The sequence below is a fragment of the Anopheles stephensi genome, chromosome 2 (genome assembly GCF_013141755.1).
Source record: "Anopheles stephensi strain Indian chromosome 2, UCI_ANSTEP_V1.0, whole genome shotgun sequence".
NCBI lineage: Eukaryota > Metazoa > Arthropoda > Insecta > Diptera > Culicidae > Anopheles > Anopheles stephensi.
In genome coordinates, this window is record NC_050202.1 from 68572194 (window position 1) to 68587395 (window position 15202).

At 45.6% G+C, this 15202-nt stretch overlaps 1 protein-coding gene across 2 annotated transcripts in view; it reads right to left on the minus strand.

Moving 5' to 3' along the window:
• The window catches only part of LOC118504487 (leishmanolysin-like peptidase), a 29278-nt gene extending 14194 nt beyond the window's left edge, over positions 1-15084 (minus strand). The window contains exons 1-2 of one of the 2 annotated variants that reach the window (XM_036039006.1): positions 14763-15084; positions 13833-14116 (exon numbers count right to left, since the gene is read on the minus strand). In XM_036039006.1, coding sequence (XP_035894899.1) covers positions 13833-14116; positions 14763-14886 — 408 coding nt within the window. In that variant the 5' untranslated portion in view covers positions 14887-15084. Of the gene's footprint in view, positions 1-13832; positions 14117-14320 lie in introns of both variants that reach the window. The other variant, XM_036039007.1, reaches the window with a different exon arrangement.
• Between the last annotated feature and the right edge of the window lie 118 nt (positions 15085-15202).

Consider the following 15202-nt stretch of genomic DNA (forward strand, 5'->3'; position numbering starts at 1 on the left):
ATGCCATTTTGCACACCGTGCAGTATGTCCATCGTGGCGTACTGTGCCGGGCAACCGCGCCCCATATCCCCGGTACTTTGTAGCAGCCGCGGGGTGCTGCATCCGTAATGAGCGAACAATATCGGTTCGGTCGCTAATGAAGACGTTGGCTTCTCACGTTCACCGCGTGCTGTTACGCTACGGTTTTATGTGGTTTTGCATACAGACGATTTATCGGTTGGCGAAACCGGGAATAATGGTTTCGTCGCGCATCCCATTCCCGACCAGCCAGCCAGCCATATTTCATTCGTCGCGTAGAGTGGAGACGAAGATGTATTCGTGGGTCGAGCGCTTTTTCTAGCCTTAAAACGAAATATTAGAAATGGCTCGTTAATTCGATCGGTCGTTAAAAAAGTCGTTACCGATTCCCGGTTTTTGATGTGTTCGCAAAGAGAACCGTAGTGATTCGCATCCCCGCGAATTAGGATGCCTGGCTGGATAAAGATTCTCGTGGTGTATCGGTAACGGTAAAATGAGAAGCTTTCCGTTACGATTTTCGATGCAAATTGCTTACTTTACTGCATTTGCATTATCGGCACACAGAAATGCACACCGTAGGGTGCCGCGTATTAAAAGTTTATAAGCTTTTTTATCGGTCTCCTGTTGGGAATCAAAGCTATAAAATGTCTTTCCGCTTGTACTGTTGTGGGTTGTCATTGCCGGAAAGGTACGGTAAGAATTTTATCGGTTCGATAAAAATGGAAATGTGGTCTGAATGTTTTCAAAAAAGGCGAGCGTTTCCAAAAGGGATGATTAGAAAGGATTTTTTATCCATTTAACTAGGTTTGAATAATTATAATTAAATTTATGCAAGACTAATAACACGAGAATCTATCAGATCCATCACGTCCACTACACCGCAAAAAAAAAGGCTACAAACGTTTTCTCCACCCGTGGTTTAAAATTTCAGAAACTCAATATCCATCTTTCCGAAGTTCAACACGGCGTTTGAAGAATGAAGTCATAGAAGATGAAAGCGTTGCTTATTATATACATCCCTGTATAGCGTGACGACATTCCTGCGCAGAAGAAAAAAATAAAGCAATCTCCCTTTTCTTCAAGCCTAAGGAACAGGGCAGTGTCAATTGGTCAATGTTGCATAATCCCGTATCCAAAAATCACCATCACTGGCCTCATCGGAATAAAACCGGATTTTTTTCCCTGGCAATTTCAGTCGGTTAAGTTTCTCGTGATCGAACACAATTTTCCATCACGCACACAACCACACACCCGTTACCTAGTGGCCTCCCAAAGTGCAAGCGGTGGTTCAGATAACTATACTTCCCCTGGACATCGCTTCCCTGTACCGTTCCCGGGAACCTTCCGGACAGTGTCTCCAATAAACGCCTTCGATCACATCGTGTCTCTCACCTTTGAAGCCTTTCCCCCGTGCTAATCGATATTACATCAAGGTTAGCCTAACAGCGACGGTGTCCCCAAAATACGTCGAAAGACACTCGATGGGAAGCTATTAAATAACCGAACATTTCACTTTCATTCGAAGATGAGGTATATGAAGCAATAAGTGAGCTACACCGTCATCGGACAACCCCTGGCAGACAGAGAGACTTGAGGGGAGAGGGATAAGATTATTTGTACTCCTCATTGTGCGTGGACGACGCAAGCAAACCATTGGAATGGTGCTTTAATGCTCGAAGTAAAAAAAAAACCGGCAGCTATTTGTCTGGTCGGTGCATGCTTGTAATGCTGCAACGTCTCGTCGTATGACGAACAGGTTGATGATATCGACACCTATCGGCGGCTTTAGGACGAGAAGTCCGTCCAACGTTTCGATGACCCGACCCAGTCTGGGGAGTATGCTAATCGATTCAATCGAATGCCACACCCGGCAGGAATGTGTGTATGCTAATAATGTGTGGCGTCGTCCGTTGCACGGGTCGGGTCGGTCCTGGACGAACATTGCGTGGAACTCCCGTACGATGACAACATGCGTGCGTGCGCCAACATCTAAATCAATCCGTTCCGCACCCGTACCTGTAGGCTGCTCCGTGAATGATTTATTGCAATTACACAATTTTCACATAAACATTCCACCTTGACAAAGCTTTTGCCTTCCCACTTAAGGAAAAAAAGAGTTCCACAAACAACTAAGTACTTCTTCACATGTACCGGGCTGTGAATGCCACAACAAGAAAAAAAGTCCTGCGTCCGGTGACATTTGATCCGGTTTTCAAATCCTCGGGAGTGACATTTACCAACCAAGTCGCTCTGAGTGGCTTTCGTGGCTCATGAATTATAATAATCGGTGCAACCTGTTTACGCTAAAGTTTACTACCGTTTCGTCACTGCGCACACGACACCAGGAAACAGACGGCAACTGAAAGGTACTGCCAAATGCCACCCGACGTGCATGGCAAGTTGTTTTTTTTTTTGGTTGCTGTGCTCCCAAACGTTGAAGGGTATAAATGTACGCAAATTCTTCATGCCACTGTGACGTCTGAAGATGCTTTCTTATTTGACCTTGCACCTGGGGAGGTTAATTGGTTCGGATTGTCTCGAGCAGGGCGAGACGCCGATACGCACGTTTTACTTTCACCGGACGCACCCGAATGGACAGCATGAATGATTCACCTGGTGCATCGTGATGGCGATGTAGTTCGAGGATCGCTTCAGGCCACTTGGTAATCGATTGTATCATCGAATGGCTTCTCCTCATTGCTGCTTCCCGGATGGTATGCCCCGGTACTTAAACGGGGTGCTTGCTAGTAATGAACGGTTTGTTTAAGTGATTTGCCGTACTTGGTAGCAAAGCGCTTAAAATTACAGCTGCGTTTAGACTAGTGATTAACAGCCCTTTAAAGGTTTCTAAACATTATTGATAAATCATGCTTCGCCAACTTATTCAATGAAATGTTTTGCTTGATTGTTCGAAAGCCTTCTACACCTTCTATATTGGCGTTGGAATTTGAGAAAGAATCACCTTTAACACACCATAAACACAACACGCGGGAGGTTCGCTAATGGAGTGTGGACAGTTCACCTTTACGCAACTAAGCTACAAGGCAACAGGCACCACTAATGCATGTGAACTGCTCACATGTGAAGATGAGTTTCTGTTTCTCAGCCTCCACAGCACGCCGCTTCTCACGGGCTTCTGGACAATCTGGCGCACTAAGGCACGCATCCACCGAGACTGCTAGACTCTCCCACCTATGGGAGGTAATCTTAAGCGCAGCAGTTTAGCGCCTTTCTAGCGTTATTTTGGTCGTGGAGAGTGGCCGTTACCGCGCACAACAAAGTACGAAACCTTTTGCGAAACCTAATGTCGGCCGGCAGAAGCCGTATACCGTGGGCTGAGAATTGAAGACTGCCGCTGATGCAAAAGCGATAGGACGCTGGTGATGGGTATGGGCCTTCGAAAAGAATGTAACACGCTATATACGTTCGGTGGTGCAACCGATTGATACACCGTAGAAGCTACCCAGGGAATGAAGGAATTTAAGCGAAAATGAACTAACTTTAACTAGATGATGATGGCGAGAGAAGATATCTGCTAGCAAAGGGTTTGATGGATGAAAACATTGAATGCAAGTGCGGAATGGTATGTGAGCGCATCGAATGGAACCACCTGTGGACGCTCGTGGAAAGCGAAACAATTGGAAGACGTGCATTGGTTCTTAATTATTCGATTGACTAACCGAAAAGTTAAAGATGCAAATGAAGCTTTTCGCAAGCTGTCCAACCATGTGGCAATGAAGAGCCATTTCGAATGGAGTACATGTCCAGAGCAAGTTTATCTCTCATTTGACTTTCTTGTATATGAATATTAGTTTTTGGATTTGATTTTACTATTAAGCATGTAGGTAAAAGTCCTGCTTATAGGAGATAGTGTAAATACAGCGAACTAATATATAGCTTAAATATATATAAAAAATTGCTTTGATGAATTGATCCCAGAGTACCAGAATAGATAGGTGTGTGTCTGTATTTTTGCCAACAACTTCAATCGAAGGTTACGAAGGCAGAAAAAAAAATAGCACAACCTTATAAAAACGAGAACGGCCACCCAAAACAACCCTGAAATTTCTCTACAAACAGTGTACACAGCGGTGGGCTTCAGCCTGTTGGGCCAAAGGCTCGTTAAATCTTTTCTCCTGGTGGCATACATCGACGCGCCTCTGAGCGCATAATTAACCTTCCGTTCCACTGCGTCAACAAAACGCAGCCGTTGTGGCTGTACCGAGGCAAGCAAAAAGATCCAAGCTCCCGGCCCGAACAGATTTACAAACCTCGAACCGAAACCACTGGGAGGGACCGCGTTTTGGCACCCCGGGTTCGGAAAGTACGGACGGGCGAACGAAATCGAAAGTGTTTTAAGCGTCGTTTTCCGTTTTTTTTAGACCCCTTTTGGTCCACTTGACATTGAAATACATTTCACCCAACGTGACGACGTAATACGTGTTTAATGCTGCTAATGAGCTGGGGACACTGGGCGATGATGCTGGTGGTCCGTCGGATGTGGGACATGTGTTACCAGAAGCAATTAGCATCACACACGTTAGTGACAGGGTTGCAACGCATCATTTTTGCGGCCATGCGTGTATGCAATCGTTTCCAAACGTTCGCTGCTAACCTACAAAAAGCTGTAGAACCCCAACAAGAAGTGCTATTGTTATTAAATTAGGCTAACATGCTAATTTGTAAGCTGACCACAAGGGGGAGGGGGGAAGGGGGGGTTAAACAATGCATTTAGTGCAAGGAAAAAAAGAAGCTTTTGCAAAATCACGTACCATTCAATCGAACGTGTCAAACCGTGACGAGAACGCAACCGTAAAGCATAATTGAAAATTATATTTATCAACCAATTCACCAATTTTCCAAACAAATTTAACCGAGGTGTAACAATCATCCTTTACCAACATACCAGCATCGATTGGTCAGCGCGTGGTTGCGATACGGTTTTTGGCAAACGGTGCGCGTATAGCTCCTTTGCGCAATGGATCAATCAAAATCGTATACAGGCGCGAACGGGTGGTTGCATAGTACCCCACCGGCACATTAACGTGAAGCAATGTTCCTGTGGAACTTTCTGACTCACTTTTGTGTTTTAAGCACCATTTGTTCGAAACAGTTTCTGTGTGTGTGTGTCTATTCGAGTGTGGACACTCGCTTTTATTACACCGGATGATGGGGTACGGTACGGTTCGAAAGCACGTGTGCGCGTTGATGAACGGGCGGACGCGGCACATGTTTTGGTTTTTGCCGCGCGAACTCAAAATTTAAAGCAAACGCTGAAATCACGTGCCCGCTCTATTGATGGTTCGCTAGTTAGGCAGTGGACGGTGTCGCCTGGTTTGAAACTGACAGCCCAATCCTTCATAGGGTTGCGTTTTGCGCACAATTCGACAAGGCAAGCGCGAATTGGCACATGGAATATTGCTACCGATTTGGGTTAAGTGAATACAATGTGAAAGGTATCGAACGCTTAGAGAGTGAGACAGAGAGATTCAGAAAAAATACTTAGGGAAGCCAGCGGTTTGAAGGGCAAGTTTGCTGAACGAAGATTTGGTAAGATGAACGTTTAACGAATTTCTAACACAGACTTATCGCTTCCCAATGATGCACAATGTACAGTTGCATCATCGCATAATAGACACTCATCTCTTTGAGAAGTAGCACTTCAAAGTTAAACTTTCGCTTTCACTGCATTGTAAAAAAAAGAAAAGAAATCAACAACAGTCATCCAACGGAAAGTGAAAATATTCATCCACGGCAACTCTACCCCCGATGCGTCATGTTCAACGATTGGCCTGATTTTGCCTGATGAATAATAAGATTGTGCATACGCTTACTCGCACTCCGTTGAGCGTGAGGTCTATCTGTTACGTTCTAAGGTAGCACGATTAGGGGACGTCACCGCTCGCCAGTCCAACAAACCAATCGAGAGTGCAAAAGATAAATGATATAATTAATCATACCCCAGTCAGACGAACTGACACCACAGACCAGACCATACCGGATTGATTATGCTCATGCACGATGACGCAGGCGTGTCGCGCGTTTCAGCGAGAAGTCGCGTCACGACACACTTCCCTTTCTGACGATGCCGTCTGCTTACTCAGGGAACATGTAAGTGTGCACAGTAAGTTATGGGAGCCACATGTACGTGATCGCGTGTACTTCATTCTCAAAATGATGCCGTTTGCCAGTGTCGAGATGCACGAGACTGATAGGGAGCGTTACTCGGGGTGGTTGTGGCCATTGTTGATGAGCGGAGAATATATTACCGCTAAATACAAACTCTCACAGTCAGCAAAAATCTACGTCAAAACGTTACTTCCTTTAAAGCAGCATCGGGACTTACAACAACAGGTACAAACAAATCATGACTCGTCGATTCTGATGTATCGGTTGTCTGCTGCTACGGGAAAATGGTTGGCACTCCTTCGAGAGCATTCTTTGCCCGTGCCCGTATTCAACAGGTTCTTAAAGTCTTCCTTAGTAGAGATAGAGAGGGGAAGTATCAATTACCTGCAAGTAAACGAGAAGAAAGAATATTAATATTAGATGGCACAGGCACATGGGGCAGCTAGAATTGCTCCAACGTGTACGCAAATCAAATTCCTTTCCCATTACCTTAAGCTTACGACGGTGTATTATAGCGAAGGGGTTAGTTCCTTAGTTCGCACTAGATTAGCATCAATTAATAGTGATTCTATTCCACTTCCTTCACACGTTGACTTGATCCTTAGCGATCGCCCATCGCTCGGCCAGCGATGGAGACCAGAGTAAGCTACATTTGCTTCATAGGCCACACCTGTCCCTGTAGGCCGATCGATTGCGCACTTAGCAAACCCATCCATCCATCCAAATGGAACGGAGGCTGAACGGTGTCGTGTAGGCCTAACGTTCGGTTTCTCTGATCTGATTCTAACCGACTAGACGGTGACCTTCGCTAGCCGTTACAATCCATTCTCCACTGGGAAGCTGGTTACTTAAGCCCAACTCGGCTGAAAGTTGTTGAACAGCACACGCTTCACCAAACTAACGGTGGCGACTCACCAGCAAGACCGGCCTCAGGGCAAAGCAAAGGCTCAAAGCTTTATACTGAACTAAGCCCGTACATAAGATTCACCATCGAGTTTGAGCCACAGTTTTAGCATGAAAAAGTTAAACTTCCGACTGTCCGATTTTGGATACGGTGTTCGTGTCTTGCCAGTGATGAGCGTTCAATTAACATGCTTCCACCATCCAATTGGACCATTGAAAATATGCCTTGTTCCGATTATTTTGCTCCGGTTGGTCATACTAAGCACCCTGGCACTGGTTTGCTAATGTCAAGTGCAACCTCTTTTGCGCGTTCAAGGTTGTGCCGTTCGCAAGACGATGGATGAGGCATGTATTTAACGGGGCTTAACAATGTTCGTGGCTAATGCCTTCAATCGCTTTCGATTCGCCACTTCATACGGGCAGCCCAGACCAGGCGACTCAAGACTCATGCTCTTGACAGTCCCGCTGCTGCGCTACCGTCACCACCATGTTCTACTGTGTATGCAAATGATAATTGATTTGATTAACCATCGAAAAGGCGGTTTCTAGCGTATGGTCAAGAGTGTTTACAATGTGCGAGTGGTGAATGTGCGACCGCGGACAGTAGCAGGTGCCGATGTTTCTAGCACTCCGAAGCGCGAACAGAAACAGTAGAGGCAGTCCCAATGAAACCTTGTAGTATTTTTAATCAAAACAGTTTTTGAGACGAGCTACCAAACACAACAAGGATGTGATCTCTCTCATGCACTTTGGCTGTACACGAGCATCTTGAAACATCGAAAGGGCAACAAATCGCCCAATTTGTGTAACTACTACTTGAGAGATACTGTGACTGATCTTCCGTAAGCCGTATCGTGTATCGTCATAGATGACAAGAACCTTCACTTAAGCCAGTCACACCACAGCGAAACGGACCCAAATTCAATGCTTTCGAAAAAGTCATGGCAATCATTCGCTCCCGATTACAATAATTTACCACTCCAGGTTGCGCTTCCGAAGCGTCCATTTAATGTATCGTCTTACAAGCATGATCTTTACTGTCCAACCAAAGCCAACCGAAGCAGGAAGGTTAATTACATACTCTCCTCCTCGTGTGTGTATGATTTTACCATCGTAAACGTAAACAGAGAGTCCACGACGCCGCATGCATCGTCCCAATCTATTCATTACAGCGTCATAGGACTGTAACGGAAGACTTAAGTTGCTTTTGCAAACCGTGCGACTCCACCGAACCGGTACCGAGCATTCGAATCGCGCCCATGCTTAGATGCCATTCCGGAACAGCCCAGTCAGGGTGCAATAGATGCGCCTTGCCACAGCCACGAGACCCACACTGAGACGCGAGAAAGCGACCAAAACCGCGGTTGCTGCTGCTGCCGTTGCTTGAGATGCATCATCACCTACTTTTTCCTACCACGGTGCAGCGAATGAATGGCGCCCCGTCTAACCGATCTCGTACCGATCGGCAAAACGATCGACGCGATGGCGATGGTAAGCGCGCATTAATGAAGGTCTTTCACTTTTGCACACGTCGTTTCGTTCGCGTTCGGCTAGCAAAAAGTCTTCGCCGGTTGGCTGTGTTTGGGTTGCGATTTATGAACGTTCGGCCGTTTGTGGTGTGGTTCTCTGGTTGCTATTGACCGGAACGAAGGTAGGTACCCACCGACTGTGTGTGTGTGTGTGTGTGTGTGTGTGTGTGTGTGTGTGTTGGCCATTTATCTCGGACGGTAAGTGATGCAGATGCAGTTTGCCTCCACGATTGGAAGCTTCTCTCCACGACACCCTCTTATGCATGTCCAGCTCGATGTGCTTGAACCTTGACAATCGCAACTTGAGTGCCGGTAAATATGGTAAGTCATGTGTTCGGACGGGTCACTGACACATGCACCAACCTCCATCGTCGATAAACAGCGTCGATATTTGAACAGCGACAGTTCTTTCGATCTTAAGGTTTCCCTCTGGCAAATTCTGCCACCATTTTGCGAACTTTGCTCAGCCAGATTCACCCAACCCAGGCCGGCTGAGGTTTACGTTTGCGGCACACCCTTACCATCATGCCACATTGAGCACGGATGGCGTTCGTTAACCTTTCTGCCGAACCAATTCCCCAACCGCTGCACCACAGCAACGGTAACACCCTGGTCTTTGCGACCGCGAACCAACCGCAAACGGTACACCGGCAGCGTTTGGAGAAGCAGTACATTTTTTTCATGCTTTTCTCGCGTATTTTATGGTGGAGCCCTGTGGATTGATTATCCTCCGCAAACTAGGCGTGTGCTGGAGGAGAACCTGGCCGGCCTGTAATCGATCGTTTCTAACTGTCGCTCGTGCTACCGCTTTAAGCCACCACGGTTTTGCTCTTTTAATCTTGTACGAACGAACAATAGTTGCCAAAAGGACAGATTCAGAACCTGGCTGCGGCCGGGCCGTTAGATGGCCGGAGTTTGTTGGGCAGTCAGATGGATCATATTTATCATTTAGGTGTGGTGGTCCAGACATTCTTAGATAGAAGACTACAACGTTATATGGAATAAGCTCCACATTCAGCACGTGCCACGGAGCCAACGATCCGAAAATCAAAATATGTAACAAATGCTCCGCTACCAGCAAATCGTGCCAGCAGGGTGGCGACATTTCACGCAATTGAACCAACAATTTTGCATTACTTGCCCGATGTGATGACTATTTAATAGTGGAGAGTAACGCAATCCCCAGCCGAATGATCGATTTCAACAAGCGTACCGTAGACGGTGCCGCGCGGCGATTGAGTGGTTAAAAATTGCAATTCCCTTCCCAAAAAAAGCTCGACCGGTATGAATCAGCAGTACCGACCTCGACCAATTCTGAACCCTTACATTTGTGATCCCTTGCGATCCTTCGATCGTGATCGTGTGTCACGCCCGCCATGGAGCCATCCATGGCACTACTACAGTTGCAAAAAGTAGAAGGTTCTTTGCAACCGATTACCGCACTACAATACAAGACCTTTGACACACAGACGAACAAGAATTATGCTAAGGGAATATTGTTTGATCAACTGCAGGAAGTTTCACAGTTTTTTTTTCAACCACCAAGAGATGCGTTCGATGTCACGACGATGATCGACTGTAAGTTATTATTACTTCCCAGCGCGACCGATTGTCTATCGAATAGAGAGGATGTGACATCGCGAGAATCACGGAGAACGCAGAAGGTTTGAGGTAATGACTTTGAAACAATGCACTATTGGCGTATTTTTGTTATTGTTGCTGCCTTGTGACGAGATCTCATGACATCGATCATACATCATTGAACATAATGAAAGGAAACCATCTAGAACGCACCTCAAACGTCCAAGCAGTTGGAGGCCTTTTTTACGACTTACAATTTTAATGCAATATCTGTTTAACGCTCTCCATCTGTAGCATAAAACTATGAGTGCAGTACAAAATTGCCCACTGTTGTTTAGTGTAGGCACCCAGCGTCACAAACTAAGGTTTTAAGTGGTTAAAAGAAAATTCTCTCCAATGCGCACCTACTGTGTGCTAGCCACTTTTGGGAAACGTGACCATGAACACTAAACAGCCCCAATCCAGGGCTTCGCATTGTCATATTTCCGTGTCCCACGGCGACAGAGGTGGAAAAGGTTCTATTACACCGCCACCATGAGCGTGAGAATCGTTTCATCAAGCCCAGCAAAAGGGAGTGTGTGGGCGATTCGAGTAAGGTCACAATCGTTAGAAGCTAACCACCTCCGCCCCCCCACCCGTTTCCTTCGGGAAAATTTGGTGGTAACAAGTTCTAGGGACAAATGGATATTTCGTGTACCGGGTGCGCTACGTGGTAGTGAATATTTATTTATTATTTCACCGGTGCGCGATTGCGAAACCGTGTGATTGTAACCACTTTCGACAACATTTCATTGTTGACACATCAATGGGACTTCTTCCTCTGGTTGGGCAACAACAATTGACCTACGTCCTCCTACACTACAAGGTGTGCTTCAGAACGGAAAACGGGGTACGAATACGATTCTGGCCGGAAAAGTGGAGAAGACGGAACCACCATTCATCACCACGGCCAAGTGCCGCCAAGTTTCTACAGGGGCAGCTTAGCGGAGGATGCGAAAATTAGTAACAATATTTATTTCGTTATAGCGTTTGCGCGGGCGGACACCGTATGATGCTGACGTACTCGAGGATCATTAGCATGGAGGAATGATCGAGCACAATCATGACAAGTTCAACGATCGGACCATTATTTTGCATCAACTCCAGAGAAACAATCAATCATCGCGCCCCGTTTAGGGGGTTGTTTCGGAGTGTGATAAATTATGATGGAAGCTTTATCCAAAGTTCGATCGATGGTTTTATTAAGAACACAATTTTGCCGAATAAGCTGGGTTGTGGTAGAACTTATTATTTTACTGCAGCATACTTGAAAGCATATCAATCCGATTTGAATTGTGAAAATGCGTTTTAAAAATAAAACGACAGCTTAAGGCAGAAATAGGTCTATCGATCATACAACTTCTCCCGATATTATGCTTATTTATTGACAGTCGATTAGACCTCCGTCCGAAGAGCCTGCATTCCAAAATTTATCTATTTTTGAACGCTGTTTCATATTTTATCTAACATTTCCATCGAACTGACATACTATTTCTGTTTCTTATGCCCGCAACATTCGATTAGTATTCATCAATTTGCTATCATCTTTCTCATAAGCAAACATTTATTTAGCTCGCATCATGCTACCCAATCATGGCGCGAAATTTGAACGCGCTATTTCCAACGTGAAACAATTTCCACACACTCGAACCGCTCCCCCATTTTGGTTAAATCGAATCAACAGCATGTAAACCACGTTGCTGCTGGTGGTAGTGATCGTGAAAATTTACCTACCACCAGCACCATCGGATGATGATCGACCGAACACGTCCACCCCCGGGGGGAGGAATGAGAAACCCAAACCCACCTCGATCACGCCGCCCAGGCTACACAACGATGTGTTGGTTCAGGCATGGTCAAACAGCATGAATTTCGACGCGACATTTAGAGGCATGTTGTAAGAGAGCAAAAGGCTCAACGAACCTTGCGGTAGTCGCTGGTAAAATAGGCCCGAAAGGAACTGTCTGCATTTGGCCAGTCGAAGCACGCAAACGGTTGGTAACGAAATAGCTACCAATAGACGCGCCGGATTGATTGATCCATGGCCAGTATGTGTGTGTCGGTTTTGACCGGTAAGGTTGCCCGGCTGAGGTGAATGTGCATTACCACGTAATATTGCGATGGGTGATGAAGGCATACAAAAATCGGTGCACAAAACGCATATTTAATCAACGTTTTCATTACAATTTTCGTCACTACTCTTCGGCGTACCAGCAGTTGTGTGTGTGTGTGTTGCTTTAACGAGTTAAGCCCCCCCCCCCCCCCCCCCTTTACTGCATGTCAGACCGATCATCTTAAATTACTCGTGATCGCTCTGTCTGCATAATGATGATAATTTCCACAGTGACCAATGTGTGCGGCAGTCGTTCAGACGCGTGGCACGTCGTAAATTACTACATTGTTGAAGTCTGTTGCAACCATTAACGAGTAGCGGTGAGGAATTCATCACCTTCATTCTATGATAGTTATGCTCTTTATGGATACCTAATCTAAATAATCCAGTGCTGTATTTTTGTGTAAAATGTTGGTTTTCGGAATTCCTTTCGATAAACCATATTAAGACTCTTTTATGTTGTTGAGGTTTTTTCAAATGAAATTACGTGTAGAACGAATTCATTTTTTTACTAATAACATTTTCAAGACTACATCAACATGAAGTACATTTTTTTCGAAATTAACGGCCAAACAAGACTTATAATGGGGACCCTGTTGAGACTCCATTCCGATAAGGGGGAAATAGTTTGCAGATAGACACTTCAACATACGCCAAAATTGAATAATTTGAGAGTAAATATCTGAACTGCTAGTGAGCCTCAAATGTTTGGGCCAAAACTTGAAGGGTGTCTGTGTCCTGCTGCGCGTTGCACTTAAGGCTCTAGAAATTTCGTGTAACAATAGTGCATGACGATTCTCTGCATATGTTTTCAGTGGCTTTGGTTTTCTTCTTTGCAACGACCTATTCTATTATCATGCTTGGGGGCTACTTGCTGTCCTTAGACAATCCCCACCGTGCTTTCATTACTTGGAACTTCTCTGTAGATATGTTTGGATACTGAGGTGGTACAATTATGCTAGTATATTTGCAATTAGGCAGTGGAAGAGGAAGGTAATAGTTTAGTTAAGGCTATGCCTTAAGGCAGAAAATAAAAACATTATTTATTAATATTTCTAGTAGGACGGCTAGACGCCTTATTGACAAAATACAGATTTTGTATTGCAAAATATAAAAGTCTTCGTCAAAAATAAGTCATTACATGTTCAAGTTGACCCAATATTAAACTTCTATTTATATCCTTTTTTATATATGAATTACTATTACCGATAAAAAAATAGGGATATTTCCCAAGGGAGCTACGTTGTTGCAGATTACGATTATTTCCCTCCCACCAGATACTACGACTATCTTCTCCACAATTACCAGTGTTAAACTGCCATCATTATGATCATATTTATTGTCAACATCCGGCAATGAGTCCAGTTCGCGGGTGATACGTTTACGACGGTGATGCATTTACTTCCCCAGCATCGAACCGACACCGATCTGGGTTGCAAAAACCTATCTTCCTGCAGACTCTCCATAGTTTTGACCGAACTCATATTTTGTTGAATACTTATAGATGTAGCCAAACTCACCTCATGCGCCTTCGGATGTTGATGTTTGCAGTGACCATCGTGCACGGAGCTCGCAACCGCAAGCGTGCAACCGACGGCTAACCACAGCAGACCCACCGTCGCGACCGGCGAAGCCCAACGTTCGAGCCTTGAGATGGCAGGACCGTTCGGCCAACCACCGCACGCTTCGCCTTTCCGCCTCCAAGGCTCACGTTTATTGATTTCACTACACTGCCGCATTTCCATATCCTCGTGCACCGGTGGCATAGGTGACATTTTGTTGTGCGTGTGTGTTGAGAAACGAACTTTAGCGAAACGAAATTATCATTTGTTGGTCATCCAGCACCTTGCCGTTTGATCCGGAAGCGTGAAACACAGCGAAAATCAAAGCGAACCCCTTCCCTTTTTTTCTCCAATTATCTTTCTTTCGTATCCACACTTGTTGTTGTATCAAGGATCACCTTCTTGTTATCATTTATTTTGCCATGCTAATAGAGCCTAGAACATACCGAAAGGGAAAATGATGTTCCGTTCCCCCCTCCGTTTTGCTTTTATTCCGCTCGACCCAATTTTAGCGAAACTCTCACTTTCGCTATACAGCCACAGCACAGAACAACACCACAGCAGGATAAGCACTAATACATGCACACAAGCACACTAGCACAGCACACTCATATCCACCCGCTGTAGGTGGAAGGACATTCGCCCACTCTGGAGGCAAGAAAAACGGAAACACTATGATGGAAAACCAACCCCCTCGATACCCTGGATCGATGGAGCGCACCAGGAAATTAAGATTTGCTACTCGAATCGCACTCCGATACGCGCGTGACCCATGCGCTCCAACCACCGAACGCCTCTATTGCATAAAACGGACTGAAAGTGGTTTCCAGCGAAGGGGCAACTTTTATTTCACCTAGGCCGAAGAGGGTACTACTACCGCTAACCGACCGGTGGTGCTGTTGCTGCTGTTGTTGGCTATGTTGTACAAGCTGCATCCCCCAGCGCGTTGTTGATGCAGCGACAGTGGCGGTGGTGGATGCTGTCGGTTGGTACGGAGTTTCCCTCTCCCCATGGGGGAGAGCTTTACGACGAACAGAAGTGCCGGTACCGATGATGAAGGGCCATCATACGGCAGCCGATCATACGCGATCGATATGCGAATTCGCGAAACGAAAATAAGACCGCACACACGCACACAGAGACGGGAACGCACCCCACCACCTGCAGCACTTTCAGGGGGGGTTTTCTTTGTTTTCTCTCTTGTTGCGAACCATGGAAACAGTCAAACACGAAGAAAAACATTACCCAAACAACATTTTTCACATTTCGGGTTGTCATCGGGTTATATGAAATAAAATAACCGTATCATAAATTTCACAATTAAACCA